The 15,887-nt window shown below is 37.9% G+C and overlaps 4 protein-coding genes across 7 annotated transcripts in view; 2 read left to right on the top strand and 2 right to left on the bottom strand.

Moving 5' to 3' along the window:
* Nucleotides 1–15,887, top strand: part of LOC6640766 (alpha-protein kinase 1) — an 88,892-nt gene that overhangs the window by 33,894 nt on the left and 39,111 nt on the right. The window lies entirely within an intron of this gene.
* Nucleotides 8,862–10,016, bottom strand: LOC124459928. Of its 2 annotated transcripts, none has more exons than XM_047009758.1 (2): nucleotides 9,737–10,016; nucleotides 8,862–9,358 (listed from the first exon to the last, which is right to left on the bottom strand). In XM_047009758.1, exons 1-2 carry the CDS (start codon nucleotides 9,769–9,771, stop codon nucleotides 9,052–9,054), a joined length of 342 nt encoding a protein of 113 aa, XP_046865714.1. In that variant the 5' UTR covers nucleotides 9,772–10,016; the 3' UTR covers nucleotides 8,862–9,051. The 2 variants fall into 2 exon arrangements, with proteins under 2 accessions (XP_046865714.1, XP_046865713.1); XM_047009757.1 differs by lacking the exon at nucleotides 9,737–10,016 and adding an exon at nucleotides 9,462–9,698.
* LOC6641070 lies at nucleotides 12,008–12,947 on the top strand. The gene has a single exon (XM_002063681.4). The coding sequence runs from the start codon at nucleotides 12,114–12,116 to the stop codon at nucleotides 12,882–12,884; it is 771 nt and encodes a 256-aa protein (XP_002063717.1). The 5' UTR covers nucleotides 12,008–12,113; the 3' UTR covers nucleotides 12,885–12,947.
* Nucleotides 14,470–15,585, bottom strand: LOC6640965. Its single transcript, XM_002063683.3, has one exon. It carries the CDS (start codon nucleotides 15,562–15,564, stop codon nucleotides 14,647–14,649), a length of 918 nt encoding a protein of 305 aa, XP_002063719.2. The 5' UTR covers nucleotides 15,565–15,585; the 3' UTR covers nucleotides 14,470–14,646.

Below are 15,887 nucleotides of genomic sequence, written 5' to 3' on the forward strand. Positions count from 1 at the left end.
AAAAAAATAACACAAAATAAAGCAATCACGCAGATTGAGAAGCAGAAAAAAAAATTACAAAAAGACAAACAAAAAAGTGCATAAAATTTATGTGCCTGCAGTCAAATGAGTAATCGCCTGAGACTCTGGACAAAGCCGCAAACATTTATTGAAAATTAACCAGCAAAAAAAACTTACTACACTCAACAGCAACAAAAAGCCAAATAATAAGCGCAAAATAATCAGCACACACACACACACATAGATACACACACACACAAGCGGCCACAACAACAGCAACAAAAGCGACAAGAAATAAATTTATTATTGGCAAAAAAAAAAACGAGAAAATCCAGGTGCAATAAAAATCGCATTAAAGGCCAAATAGGAAAATGGCAAAAAAAAAAGAAAAACTGCCAAAGTAAAGCAGGAGACAAAAATTCGTTCTTAACTTAATGCTACCAAAATGTATCTTATAGATACAATCTAGCCATATATTTATTCTTGGAAATTTCTTTATATAATTCATTTAATTATGATTGGAATTTTTCTTGACCAGCTGCTTTAACTGACTGTGACTCATGGCCAACTAATGAGCTGCAGTTGGCCTGGTCTATGGTGGCGGCCTGAACCCTGGTGAAAGTACAGTCCACACTCATATGCACTTCACTCCAATTTCAGTTGCAGAGTTGCTAATTATAAGCCGCACACACACACACACACACAGAGATATCTGCACACATTGAATTCTAGGCGAGAACATGCCACGCATGCGCAATGAACTGCGATGGTGGCTTCCATGTCCATGTCCATGTCTTGTGGTCGTTCGTTCTCTCTACGTGCATGCCAAGCGGATTTGCACCAGGTGGGTGTGTGTGAGAGAGTGTATGAAGACTCCATGATAATGATGATGATGATCAACATCATCATGGCCATCATGATAATGACAATGATGATGATAACCGGTTTAAGCATTTTTAAATGTTGCAAATACTTGAGCGGGGATTATCCAAGTGGCATATGGTGGAGAAGGTGAAGGCTCGGCCTGATTTTGTTTCTGCATCTCTCTCCCTCTCTATTTCTCTGTCTCTCTCTCTCTCTCTTACTTGGTGTGTGCCTCACTGTTGGATTGCATGTAAATCGTTTGTAATTAGTTAAAAGTCTTGACGCGTAGAACCTGAACTGTACCTTTTGCAAAAATAAAAGGAGCAGACAATAATTGCTTATTAAAATGAATGTAAAATATGTTTATGACTAAGTGACTCGAAAATTGACTGCAAATGAGGTGAAGCAAGTCAAATGTTCCAGAGGGAAAGCAAGACCAGCTGGCTGCCTATATATTTAATTAACATAAAAACTATTTGTTAGTCAACAGTTTTTTTGGTTTGGCTAGGTTTATTATCATGCCACTTTTGATTGAACGTCAGCAAAGTTGTTAATAATTAAGATGAAGGCAATTTGCCATTTGTTGTACATACATTTTTTTTTCTTGCTGCTTGTTGCTTGCGTCAATGAAATGAAATTAAGGCAACAGCAGCAGCAACTACAACAAGTTTGATGATTATTGACATTACGTGAACGTGTATAAGAAAGAAAATGAGACAGACAGAGAGAGGAAGAGAGAGAGAGAGAGACAGGGGGTAAAATACTACTCTTGCAACTTGGATTATAATTAATTTATAATTAAATGCACTGCCAATTTTCGCAAAAGCCACGTTGCATGCAGCCAACTAGCAACCATCTGACGGGGCAACACCACAACAAAAGCCACAATACCGAAAAGCTTTGGACACACAAATTGCTTTGTAATTTATTTGCAATTAATTTTAAATTAATCCAAAAAAAAAACCAAAAAAGAAATAACACACTGCAACGAAACAGGATTTGGTATCTTGTTTATGGAATTTGTCAAGTTTCTTGGGTGCAAATCACTTTAGAGGGAAGGTTGAAAGGAATAACTATCTCTAGGCGTTAATAATGTCTACTAGTCTAGATTAAAAAGTGGCATTAGATACTTATCTTGCTTAGTGCATTTGTATTCTCAAAGTTCAAAATGTTTCATCTACCCAAAAGGGGGATTAATAAACTTTTGGAATAGTTTAAAGTGAAATCAAATCATAAAGTCTAGATTGTAAAGGAGAACACTTTTTCTTAAAAATTGAAATTTACACATTTTTCTCTAACTTTTATTACTCTTTGCACTAGTGTCAATAACATCGAGAGGTTTCATTACTACAATGAAACTACAACAAAACAATAGGATATATGTAAGTATAGGAACAATATATAGGAACATTGGCAAATAGATATATATTTTTTACACAAATTTAGCCAAATAAAGCCTTTTCAACTTTTAATTGTTATTAATGTTACATTCACATAAATCTATAAGCAACCAGGCATAAATATAAATAAAGAAATAAACTTTAGTTTAAGATGAATATCCTCTAAGCAGAAAAATGATATCAATAATGACTCTCGATAAGGTGAACAAGTAGGTATTAGACATTGAATAATGATTAAGTGAACAAAAGATACAAAGACTGCTTTAATTAAGTTGATTTTTATCGATTAATAGGTAAAAAATCGAAAATCCCACGTCTGCATATCGTTTTTCTATATTTTCTTTAATAACCTCTCTCTATATTTTAAAGCTTTTAATTTACTTTCATTAAAACATAAAAAGAAAGTTAATAATTGTATTGTATAACTTATTCTATGCCTAATTTTTCCAAAATTCTCTTCTACTCATTCTCTGGATCCTTTTTTATAGTGAATAATAAAAAACTATAATAAATTTGAGTGCCAAAATTAAAGAAGATCTAGGAAAACTTTTAAAGAAAGTGTCCATGCTATATTTATTCCATTAAGTTAATTTAAATTCCAATAATTGAGGCAAAACAACTAAAAAAGAAGACCATAAGTATGAAAGAGATGGCTTATTCTTAATCTTGGGTAAAAGTGCTGATTAATAAGCTTGGAAAATTAAAAAACTGAAAACAAATGATCTTAGAGGTACTTATATTTTAAACTAGATCATTGAACTCAAATCTATAAAAATAATATCTAAAGATTTTCTTCTAATTGCCAAAAAAAAACTTTGTTGTTAAAAAGAAACTGACAAAAAGTCATTTGCAATCTCTGGATAATCTTTGGCAACAAATCATTTTTAGAGAACAAACTGAAAGGCCTTTAAGGACATTACTTCTAAATGAATCATTCATCTTGACCTTTGTGCATTGAGGGCAAACAGACCAGATGTTCCCATAAACCAGATTATTCTCTCAAGAGTTAAGGAAAAGTATAGCCAAAAGATTGCTGGGGCTTTTTGTGGGAGGAGAACTTACATATAATTAGCGAAACGCGATTTGGGCTAAAACAAAACTAAAGGAGAAAATGCAATGCCCACTGGCCATATGAGAAGACTCTGTCGCCCTACTACTCCCCCGGCCCGGTCATCCTTCTTAGAGTTGGTTTGGCATTAAAACAAAATTTAATATGGCCAAGTTTTAAGCCGGTTCGGCCAACTGTGCGCATGCGCAGCCTGAACTTGGCGGGCCTCTCATAATTTGCAAAAAAGTAAAACAACAAAGAGAACGAAACCGAAGTTAAAGACGAAATTGCAGCCGAGGCTCGACTCAATTAAATGCTCGGTGTGTTTGTGTATGTGTATGTGTGTGTGTGTGTGTGTGTGTGCAATAGTTAAAGCCAAAAATAGCATTTAAACTCATTAATTTAACGCGTGATTATGACCATGTTTGTAAGAGCAGAGCAGAGCGGTCCGAGGCTGCGGCTGAGACTGAGGCTTGAGTCGAGTCTGTGTCGGGTAACGTGGCTATGTCTCTGGCTAGCTACGATGGCTTGATGTTGCCTCTATTGAGCATATATATACATATATATGTACTTGTATATGAGTATGGAGTATGAGTAACATGGCCAAAAGGCATTATATTTGTTGTGGCTTTTATTATTGTTACGGCCAGTTGTTGCTGTTGTTTTTGGCATTTGGTTTTGCGCTTCTTTTGCGCGGCCTCCTGGTAGGTTGCCTATTGCCAGCCTCTTGCATTTGGCCATCGAATTGATGTTTTATGCATCAGCGGGACAATTTGGCTAAAGAGAGTTGACCGAAAATGCACTGTGAAAATGTCTTTAATCTTGCAAACATTCTATACACATTTCCCCCATATAGAAATTGTCTCAGTGTAGTGGCCGTGCACAAATTAAATGCACATTCGTTTCGCAATGGCATAAAGGAGGAAAAACCCACAACCAGTAAGAAGGAAACAACAACCAAAACCAAACGATGCCACAATTGCGATAATTTTTCTATTTGTTAGCATTGCGTTTGGCTGGCTGCCTGGCCCCCAAAAGAAATTGGCCATGAACAGAAACTGAACCTGAACCTGGCCAAAAGACAGCATTAATATTTTATGTGATTATTGTTAAGGCGCAAGCGATCTACTGCAAAAAAAGAGGTCTTATATGTTAAATGAAAGCATGGAATACCCTGTAATAATAAAATATAACAATTTATACTTCTTCCGTAAGTATTTTGGTTTTTTTAGAACAAGGAGATTAGGAGTTTAAAGGTTTTAATGGAAGATCGAAGGTTTCAATGGGAATGTGACGGTGTTTCTTTTTAGTAAAATCACTTTTTAAATGTTTTTATTAAAGTTTTTTACTTTAATATTCTTTTAAAATGTAAATTACATTTACTTTTGGAACTAAATTGTGGCCCAACAACCTCAAAATTGTGACCTTATTTCCCGAGTCGGTTAAGCTTTTTATATCTTTTATGCTTTCTTTTGAGATTGCGACTACTTTTCCTTCAGAATCAAATGTGTTATATATATCATATATCATTAATACTGAATATGAATTAGATATTAAATACAAAACATCCCACAAAATGTCCATCTTTCGAAAGCTAAGGAATCACATTGCTTTTAATAAGGTATCTTTTAGTCGTTACACTTCCGAGAAAAGCAAATTTTTTTGTTTATTTAGCCCAGCCATGCAAACAGTGAGAGGAGTGGAAGCGAAAAGGGAAAGAGCGAGGGAGGGAGGAAGTTAGCCTTCCACTCGATAATTGCAATAAAAGTGCATTCTGCATTTTAGCCAAAGGCGCTAATTCATTTATGACGATGAGAAAAATGAGAAGGAGTTGGAGTTTTGGGGGGTTGGTGGAGACTATTAGAAGAGAAAGATGGCCAAGAAAACTTAACTGGGAAATGCATAATTTTTCTTACTTTGTCTGGGTTGGGTGTGGCCAACAAAAACAACAATAACAATGCCCAGAGCTGTGATGCAAAAAAATATTGTTTGTTTAATGAGAAAGGGCAAGAGAGACAGACAGTGAGAGAGAGAGAGAGAGAGAGAGTGACAGTTGGATAAAGAACCGTTAAGTGGCAAAGGAAAGTATTTGGGCCAATGATCTCAGATAGTACTAACTAACTAAATTTACTAACTAATTCAAAAGAAATGGGCTACAAGTTTATTGTTAAGAGGTGCAAAAGCTTTTTCAATGTTTTTCCTTTGCTTTGAGTTTGCCCCCCCTCTCAGCACACTCGACCACCTCCAGCATAGCAGAAGTTCCTTCTTGTGCTCAACACTTGCTCTCCTTGAGCACACACACTCACACATACTGATACACATTGACACGCACCCCTCTCAGTATCTCAGAGAGTTCTACCATGTCCAAAATATATCTACTTTAGCTCTCAGCAGCAGCAAGTGGATGGACTACTGCGTGGGGGTCCCTCTCTCTCTCTCACACTCTCTATCTTTCCCACTCTCTCTGTGAGGAAGCTGAAAGCTGCTGCTGGTGTTCTTGTTGTTGGTGCTGCCGCTGCCTACACAAAATTTTTAGACAAGCTGCCGTTGCCCTTGCTCTTGCTGTGCGCCTGTTACCATATAGGCAAAGAGAGAGAGAGATAGTTAATAAGTGTGTGTAACTGATTGTGAGTGAGCGTTAGAGAACAAAAGTAAGAGCAAGCGGGAAACAGACTGAGAGACAGAGAGAGAGAGAGAGAAAGAGACAAAATGGATAAGAGCACGCGACTTAAAATTGGCCATAATAAATAAATATGCCATTAACCCAGTTGGTAACTCCAACTTAAGACCCCCAACTTGAGGTTCAGCCAAAATGCAAAAGCAAATATTAGACGGCAGTTAGCATATCAATAAATGAAAGAAAAACTTTCTAATCGCACAATAATTGCAGGCCAACCAAAAAAAAAAAAAACAAAAAATATGCAATAATAATAATAATAAAAGAGAAAAATTAGCAAAAAAAAAAAAAACTAAAAAAGGAAAATTGAAAAGACTTGTTCGAGAGACAAACACAGTGAGAGGGAGGCCAAAAGAGACTAACAATAAGACGTTGAGGGAAGGAAAGAGAGAGAAAACTGTACAAGTTTTTGGTCAATACAATAATTATACAGATTAACCTATTTTGATAGTTAAAGTTTTCAGTTAGAGGAAAAGTGATTACACCCTAACATTTAGGTGACTACATATGTATGTAAATAACGTTGAATACTTTTGCACCAAAACGCTTTAAAAAATATTTAAAATAAATTTAAAAAGAAAATAAGGTGACTTTATATGTAAACTGGGAATGTTGACTTGGCATTTGAGATATGTCCACCTTGAATTAACACCCTTATTACCTTTCAGGATGAAAACGGTCGCCAGTATCAAAATTGTACTTAATAAATTAAACTAAACTTCTAGAAACTGTTTTACACAATTTTTTGGTAAATATTGGTGCTAAATTTCCCCTAAAAACCTCAGGATCCACCTAGACTGCTGCTCTGGAAGATCTAGGGATCTCTAAGAGTTGGGAACGTTTCGAAGTGTAAGGAAACAATAAGCATTTTCACACAGAAAAACTTTTACGTTACTTAATATCAAACTTATTTGAGCATAAAGTTAAAAACTTAAGCTTAATGCTTAAAAAATCATGTTTATTTGAATGAGTTCTCATGGCTTAAAAAATTATGTTTATTTAAATGTGTTCTCATGGATTCGAGTTCTGTTCTGCTTTTGCAATAAATTTAATATCAGTTCAGTAAAAATAAGCGTAAATCCTTCAATTTATTAGATTATTTTATATCGAAATTCTTTGATTTTTTTCCCCATTTATTTCCCATTTTTATAGTATTTTAGTATTTTCCCAGGCCCCACTTACAGCGATGATTTTTTGTTTTTATAGTGCACCAATCATTTTCACAATTTCAATTTTCATTTACATTTTCATTTGGATTCGCATTTGGTTAATTTTTTTTCATCTCATAATCGGCGATTTGCATTGGCACTTTAGCTGGCTAGCAACATGTTGCTTTAGTTAAGTGCTAAGCAACATTATGGCCAACCAATCAACCAAGTGGACATTAACATTAATTTATATGCCCAGATTAGAGAGGAGTGAAATAAAATTTATTGTAATGACACTGGCACGACATTGGCTAATTAAGTAAGCCAAAAAGGAAAATTGAAACCAGTTTCGTAAAAAAAAAGAGTTTTTGCCTGTTTAGTTGATCAGAAGATTGATATGTTTTTCACCCACCTCCATCTCCTCCTTCTCCTCCCTCAACATATCACCCCGTTTGCAATATCGATGATAATGATCACAGACAAAGCCAAGCCAACTCAAGTCAAGTCAAGTTGGGACCAATTAGGCTCCCCTTTTGGGCCAATTAAACTCAAATACAGGACCCTGTTTGGGAGGATACTGGCAATACATATCGTTTAATTGAAATAATTATACATTAAGTGCATTAATTATTTTCGCTCGCATGCAAAAGTCAAGCAGGACGAAAAAGTGAGAGGAGACGCCAAGAAGAGGAGGAGACAGAGTAAGAGAGGCAGCCTGAATGTCTTCGAGTCGAGCCAACTTGCTTTTGTTCTTTCGTAATTATTAATTTAAGCCATTCTCAAGTCCGCTGGGTATCGCCGTACTTACATTCATGTACATATACATATACATACGAATACATATAGGCCATTACCATGAGTTGCAGCAACTGCAACCACCGACAGGCAGCAATAATAACTCGTTGCAACTCGTTTTGTTGTTGCCCGTTAGCTTAGGTCATAATTATTAACGCGAAATCATAATTAAAAATGTATTTAGCCAGACTTTGAAATATGCTTAGACGACAGCACTGTATTTTAGTCCCCAATCCGCTTCCCCTCCCCTACCACCCCTATCTGCCACTTCTAAACAGACCCATAACTTGCTCTTTAAACTTGCCCCAGAGCCATGAATTGTGTGTGTGTTGCAGGCTTGAGTGTAATGCGTGTGTAATTAGTTGGTAATTGGCAATGGGGGAGACTATGACACATCTGGAAATCGATTAGGAATGGCTGGAATGGCGATAAGGGTAAGAAAGACAAAGAAAGAAATAGAGAAAAGAGTTACAGAAGCATAGTATGAAATCAATATGAAATTGGTAGAGGACTTCTCTCACAGTCAGATATAAGAATTGGTTTCGAATTGGAATTTTGGATAAACCAAAAGAAGTCGTTTTTAATTCAAGATTAGGATTAGATTAGGAGTTGTCTAGCTTTAGTTAAGAAGCAAACCAAAAGACAATGTGACCTAATAGATTAAGAGAGCTAAAACTTTCCTCAAAGAACATCTCGATTGAGAGTAAAGCTAAATAATAGATTAAAAAGAATTATTTAATGGCATTTATACATCACAAATAAAACCAAAAGTCATAATCGAATGTGTCGAAACTAAATATTCAAAAAGATATAAAGATTCTAAACAAAATATTCTACATAAGTATAAGACAAAACTTGACGTACTTAGACTTAATTTCCTTGATGATCTGATAGTTTCTATTGTAAAGTTCGAAGATTACTAGATAGAAGTTTGACATTACAATTATTACCGATAGATTTTAGAAGGACTTTTATTTCTTGCGATTAGACTATTAGACACAAGTGTAACATGTGTTACTTGCCACCGTTTAGCATTCTGTCTGCATCCTGCTACTGCACTTTGCCCCCCTTTTGTGACTGACTTTACTCTTCAACTAATTAAAACATACAATACCCAAATTAATTACTAAAACAGGTTAACTTGGGCGCAATAATAGCCCATCTATCCTGTGAGTTTTTGGTCGTTTGTTTGGATGGCCACCAAATTCTGGTGATGGCAACGTCTGTTATAGTCATCCTCCAGCTCCTGTAGCTGATGATGATGATGATGTCGTCGTTGCGGATGAGGTTGCTCTTGCTTTTGTCGCTGATGTTGCTCCTGTTGTGGTTGTTGTTGTTGCTGTTGCTTTTGGCGCCAACCAAATTTGTTTGAATAATTATTGCAGTCAACTGTTGGCTGGGGTCGAGTTCCCACATCCTTTGTCCTCTGCGAAGCGCAATTGTTTTATTAGTTCCCTTGTTACATGGTGTGTGTGTATGTGTGTTTACTTCAGCGTTGTGTATGCAAATATTCTAATAACTAGTTTTACCTTAGCGACATGTGTTGTTGGCCACAAAAAAGCAACACACAAAATATATATTTCACTTGTCCCTTTTTGGCACAAAACAAAAAATTTAAAAAAACTTCTTGTTTCGTCTCGTCTCGTTTACTTGTTGTTGTCGTCGTCGTCGTCGTCATCGTCGTCCTTGTCAGCTGCGCCACTCATAATTTATTGAAGCACATAAATTTCACTTAATTGGCATTTGGCAATAATAATAAAAACAACAGCAACTAGGACAACTAGCAACGATGACACTAACCAACCTATTGAAAAGTCTTTGGCTGAAAAGCTCCTCCATCTGTCTCTCTCATATGCGTATTAGTTGCAATTAGTGGAGAAGACTAATTATATAGTAAGGCACCAACAGCAGCTCAGTGGGACATACTATATAGAACATGGTATTCTCATTGAAAATGTAACAAAATTTAGTTTAACTTAGTTTAAGTTTTAGTTTAGAGTATAGAGTAAATTTAGCATTAGTTCTATTACGCCAGATTTTTATGAAATTATCCTTTTGAATGAGGTCAGGACATCTAATTAATAGTTTTCTCATTAGCTGTCTCTTTTAACCTGCATCATTATCGAAGAAGGTTATTAGGTATGGGAAACTATCGATAACTTTTACTATTTTAGTATTTTTATTGAAATTTCAGTATTTTTGGTGTTAGTTAAGTCCAAGTTGTGAGAACAACTAGAGACAGGCAGATAATATAGCAACATTTATAGTGATGCGAGATAAGCAGTATTTTTGCTTCAAATATTGCCAAAATGCAACGACAAATTAAACTTATTATGGTGCAACAAAGACCTTCTTCATCTACACTACATTAAAGACATCAAGACTTTAGTTAGTGTTTTATATGGTGAAAGTTTTAACAGTTTTACTGAAATAGTTATATTTGAAGTTTTCTATTGAGCCCTGCCATGAGTTTAGATAATAAATACAAACTGAAGCCCTGCTTGAGAGGGACAGAGAAAACGAGATATTCCCAGAGAAATTTATAACCTTTAATAACAATTAACAATTAAAATGCAAATTTCTACTTTTTAGTTTGCTTTTTAAGACCTCAAACCAGTTTGGTAATTTGGTTTTAATGCAAGAATTCTTAATTAAAGAGCTAGCGAGTTATTCAAATGCAAACACTGTTGACATAAATCAAAAAGAAGAGAAAAATATTGCATTTTCTCGAAATTAGTTTAAGCATACACACAACACCCACACAGATATGCACATAGACATCCTGGTCCACATATCCTTAGTCTGGTTAGCAACTTGGTTAGCTGCTTTGCTTTCACTCTGATGATGCCAGTACCAACAATTTGATTATGCCATGTCCGGCAGCTATTTTAGATTTGATTTTCACACACACACAGCCAGAGAGTGAGTTTTTTTTATTTCATACTTTTTCATATTTTAATTTAAATTAGATAGAGAAAGAGAAAGAGCTCGCGAAAGAGAAAGAATGAGAAAGATGTGGGTGGTTAGAGGAATGGAGAGTTTGAGCTACTCCAGACAAACGCCTGTTATAACTCATTCAGACTCATTCCGGGCTTAACGCGTTGATGTATGCTAATGAGCCAGCATTGTCCTGCTGCCTGGCACTGGTTAGAAGGCGGATGAGAATATGTAGCGACCATAAATATGCATAATGCAATTAACAACCAAATGTAATTGCAAAAAATGCAAGTGTAGGGGCAGTGAAGAGAAACCAGGCAGAAAGACATACACAGATAGATAGAGAGCGAGAGAAATGGTGGCCAATGGCATTAACTATGTGACAGTCAAGCCACCCGCATAGCGCTGACAACTGACTACTGACTAGTGACTTGTATGCGAAACGTGGACTTTAGCTCGTCAGCTGGCTGTCACATGGCGCCAGTTGGCCCCTTCTCTTCTTTCTCTCTTAGCGCTTTTGCATATACATACATACATACATATGCCTTTTGGTTTTAGACTTTCCCGCGCCAACTGAAGAAAAAAAGCCTGCAACCTGTTCCTTTCGCACATTTTAATTAGGCTATTAAACAATTGCAGAACGCATGTTAGTTAGGCCAGCGACAATCAAACAACCTAGCAACCGGTTTTCCTATTTTTTTGGGTTTTGTTTTTTTGGTTACTGCTGTTTTCTGGCATTTTTTAGTTCCGCCTCAAATCGCCTGGCATCGGTTGCCACTGCGAATCTGTGCCAAATTTCGCATAAAAAAAAGTAAACCCAAAAAAAACCCATTGCGTGCCTGAGCCTAAGTCGTCGTCGTCGCCGTCGTCGTGGTAGTCGACTGGAGTTGACTTGGAGTTTTAGCGACTTTGCCTTGTTTTGCATTTGAAGTTGGAAATCGGAATCGGAATCGAAGTCAGAGTCTGCGTAATAAAATGCATTTTAATTTGGTTAAATGTTCAATTAAATCTAAACATGCACAGTTTTCTGCTGTGCTCAATGTGTTCGCATTTTCCTGTTCCCTGTCGCTGTCGCTGGAGTTGGCTATGCCTTGTCCGTCAGTCGAGTGAAGTAAACTCTCTACCAGGGACTAATAGTAGTCTTTGGAATAATCTTCAATTAAATTAATTTGTTATAGCTTTTACGTAGGTGATTTGGTTTTTAGTTCACCTATTAGTAATTTCAAAAATTTCACGTTTTGAATATGTTCCGACCAGCCATAAACGCACTTGAGACGACGGCACGCATGCATGGTGGTCGAAACTATGGCAATTCCTACTGTCCAGCCAAGTTTTCGAAGGAAGGTCCCTCCAAAGGTCAATGCAAAATTCGTGCTCATTGCCAGCCCGCTCCCCCGTGTGATGAATCTAAGAAATTTGTCTCAATGTGGGAACCCCCAAAGGATTTGCCCAAACCCTATCCATTTCGCTTTCCCGATTTGCCAAATGAATGCTGCGGTGTACATTGCGAAAAGCCACTACCCCGTTTCGATGAGATGTTCTATCAGCCCTCCTGCAAGGATGGCAAGTATCAAAGGACATGGGTCGAATGTCCAGAGTATCTGATGCGTAAGCGAAAGACCTGTTGTTATGACAAATTGACGGCATTAGCTCCAGCTAGACGTGTAAGTGCCAAACGAGGACGTCCACCGTGTCCGCCACCACCAAACGATTGCATTAAGGATCACCGAGCCAATCCGTGTCCCAGATTTGCTCAGCTACCAGGTTGTCGTCCGGGACGTCGCCCACCAAATTGCTTTAAGCCGCGAGCGCCCGCGTGCTGCCGCAAACTTTGCGCCCCGCAGCCCAGTTGGTCGGAGTGCAAAAAACCTGAACTGATGATACCCTATCTACCGCCACCCGAATGCTTTTGCCTCACACCTGTTAGCCAGTGTCGGCTGATGGCATATAGAGAATGGGTAAAGAAATATGGAACACCCAAAAACTGTGGCAGAACAAGGAAATCCATCAAGTAACAAAAAAAAAAAAGAGAAAAGGCGGTCGGAACCCATTCAGAAATAAAGATTCATAACATTTAAGTGTTTTGTAATTTTATTTGGTTAACCAATCGAATCTTATTGATCCTTGCGTGGTGGATTAAGGATGGTGATTTTTGTATTGATGTTAGTACAACCAGACTCCAAATCTTTTAGGGCCTGCAACAAGGCATATCGCATGAGTATACGTGAATATTGTTCATTTAAAGTCGTTTGCAAAGCGGATTTGGGTGCTTGCTGATCTTCTGTGGTCCCAGGTTTCGTTTCAACAGGTACTTCTATTGTCTGGAATGGCTTGTATATTGGAATATCTTCTTGAGTTGTCTTGCCTTCCGTATACTGTCGAAGAAATTCCTTGAATTGACTTGGCGTTTCGACTTGGGTAGAATCTTCGAGTTGCACCTTTGATGCATTTAGCTGATTTGCTTGCGCGCCTTCCAAAAGTTTCTCATATAAAATTTCGATGGAAGTCTCTTTGGCAACTGGGCTAGGAGATGGATTGGACCTCGCAAGTTTTAGTTCTGTCGTAGGAGAAGGACTATCATTCAACATGGCAGTTGTTTGATTTGTGTTCTGGTTGGAAGGTGGGTAAGATTCCCATAAGCCGTCATAGCCAAATGCATAATCATCGTTACTCCATGCATTATAGACAAGGGGTGAGTTTGTTTCTGCTGCTTCACTTGGAGATTCCTTTAAGTCACTGCTTTCGTTAGTATCCTGCGATGCCTGCATCTTGGGATAAAGAACGTTAAAGAGCTCGGTCATTCTTTTGGTCTCCAGTTCAAATTTGTCCAAGTTTTCCTTACTGACGGCATGAACAGGCAGTTCTTCGGCCACCTTCTTAAGATTTTGGACCATGCGTGAAACTGAGTAAATTGCAAATTCGTTGGAAAATACAGGCTTATCATTCTGTTGCAATCCCGTTGTATTATCTTTATTAGATTCCTCACTTTCTTGATCGTGATACAGTTGATCGATTTTTGGTTCTGCGTCGAATTGTGTTCGCAGGTCAACCTCATCCTCACTGGAAGTAGTTAGCTCGGAATGACTAAAGGATTTTGATTTCATCACCTGGTCAGCATCAAAGGATTCGATCGATTGTTTACTGGAAACATCCTCCTCCAATTCTTCGTTTTTATTGACCGTGTTTTCATTAGCTTCAGATAGAGACATATCTGACGATTCCCTTCCCCCCAGATGTAGGTCATCTTTCGAGTTGTTTTCAGTCTCAATGTTGGGATGATAGTACTTGGAAGAGGATCCTTCTGGCTTGAAGTCATCAGACAAGCAACGTGAGGTACAACGCCAAACTTTGGATGGACTATCCTTGTAAAGCTTTATTAGACGTATGACCTTCAACATGCTGGAAACACGTGTCATGTTGATAAAGCAAAACCGAAAATGTTGAAAAATTGGAAGGATTTTGTTTCTTTAATTTTAAAATTTTGTGTACTCCGGAGAGTAGTTTTAGATTACACATCCAATGTGGATGCAGAGATGAAATGTTTTAGTTTCTAAAATTTTACCTGACAGTTGGGGCTTAAAAAATCAACGGCTGCTTTGATTTTGTTTTATTATAAAGTGCATTTATTTCTTCAATTGAATAAGACTTTGATTACTGCTAAAGAAATATAACTTTCACTATAGTTTGCAAGACCTTGGATTTTCAAGGTTCTTGTAAACTATACCGAAAATTATATTTCAGCACAGAATTTGAAATTTGCTATTTAGTTCCTCGCTTTTAGCATGGGTCGAGGCATGTGCTCATCTTAATGCTGTGTTTGGCCAATCGATCGGCATACCGATTACGCTCACACAGAGACATTGTGTCTAGGCAGCGACACTCGCCTGGTCGCTCTGGGGGATGCGCCAGCTCTTCGCTGAGGCACTCCGAGAAACTGGGAAAGGGACACTTGATCTTCTCGCAGTCGGAGGGACGACGTGTCGATCCGCAAGTGGGTGGATTACGAGCCGCTCGACAACATGGCATTCGGAGACGCATGCAATCTTTGGCCTTTTTGTTAATGCAAGCCATGCGCTTTTTCTCATGCTCATTGCTGCATGCGGAGCGTGGACAGAGCGGCATACAGCGTCTTAATACCTGGGGCGGGACTGCATCACACCAGCAGCAGACTCGTTTTGGAACCATTCGGGGACAGCATTCCCACCAAGTTCGCTGATATTTTCGACACTTATCCGAAGGTCGATAGTATAGAACATCGAAGCGAACGTCTTCGCATTTGGGACAACATTCGGCGGGATAGTCCCACATGAAGTCAGGTCGTTGTGGCTTACCCTTTGCCTGTTCCCACATAGACACAAACGGCTCAGGTTTCATTTTAAAGTCAGACTTCTTACCAGATTTGGCGCACGGCTCATTGGAAATACGCGTATTCACACAGCAAGGATACCGCGGACGTGGTATACAATCTTCCTCGCTGCATGGCCTGACAGGTGGATCCGTTGGACTGCAACGTCGTTTTTTCAAAGGCTTACATATGGTTTCCTCCGTGACGGGACAGTCTGAGGGCAGGCGGTAGTCGGGCATCTTTTCCTTATGGAGAGCAACTGCCCGATGAAAGAATGCCACAGGCACGGACAATCCCCTTGGACTTAGCTTATTGCGCAGGGCCAGGCGCATTGCCATGTCTGTAAGCATTTCACGCGAGATATGAACTGATAATTTTGACAATTTTTTTCGATTAACCTAACGCCAAAGGTTTTGATTTTAAAATAAAACAAAGTTAGATGGTAATTGGTGGAAGAATAAAATACATTTTTTTTTTGTAATGAAGGCCACAGCACAGCCAACTACATAATTCAAGTGAGATCACAATTTCAACGCAAATAAACTTTAAATTTTCAATAAACGGGCATCGTTGGTAAATGTTGAGATGGATTCGATAAAAACCAAATTGAATTGCAGTTTGCTCCCAGCATGTTAACAAGGCTAAAACATGCTGTGAACAAACTGTAAATGAA

Source organism: Drosophila willistoni (assembly GCF_018902025.1).
Source record: "Drosophila willistoni isolate 14030-0811.24 chromosome 2L unlocalized genomic scaffold, UCI_dwil_1.1 Seg168, whole genome shotgun sequence".
Lineage (NCBI taxonomy): Eukaryota > Metazoa > Arthropoda > Insecta > Diptera > Drosophilidae > Drosophila > Drosophila willistoni.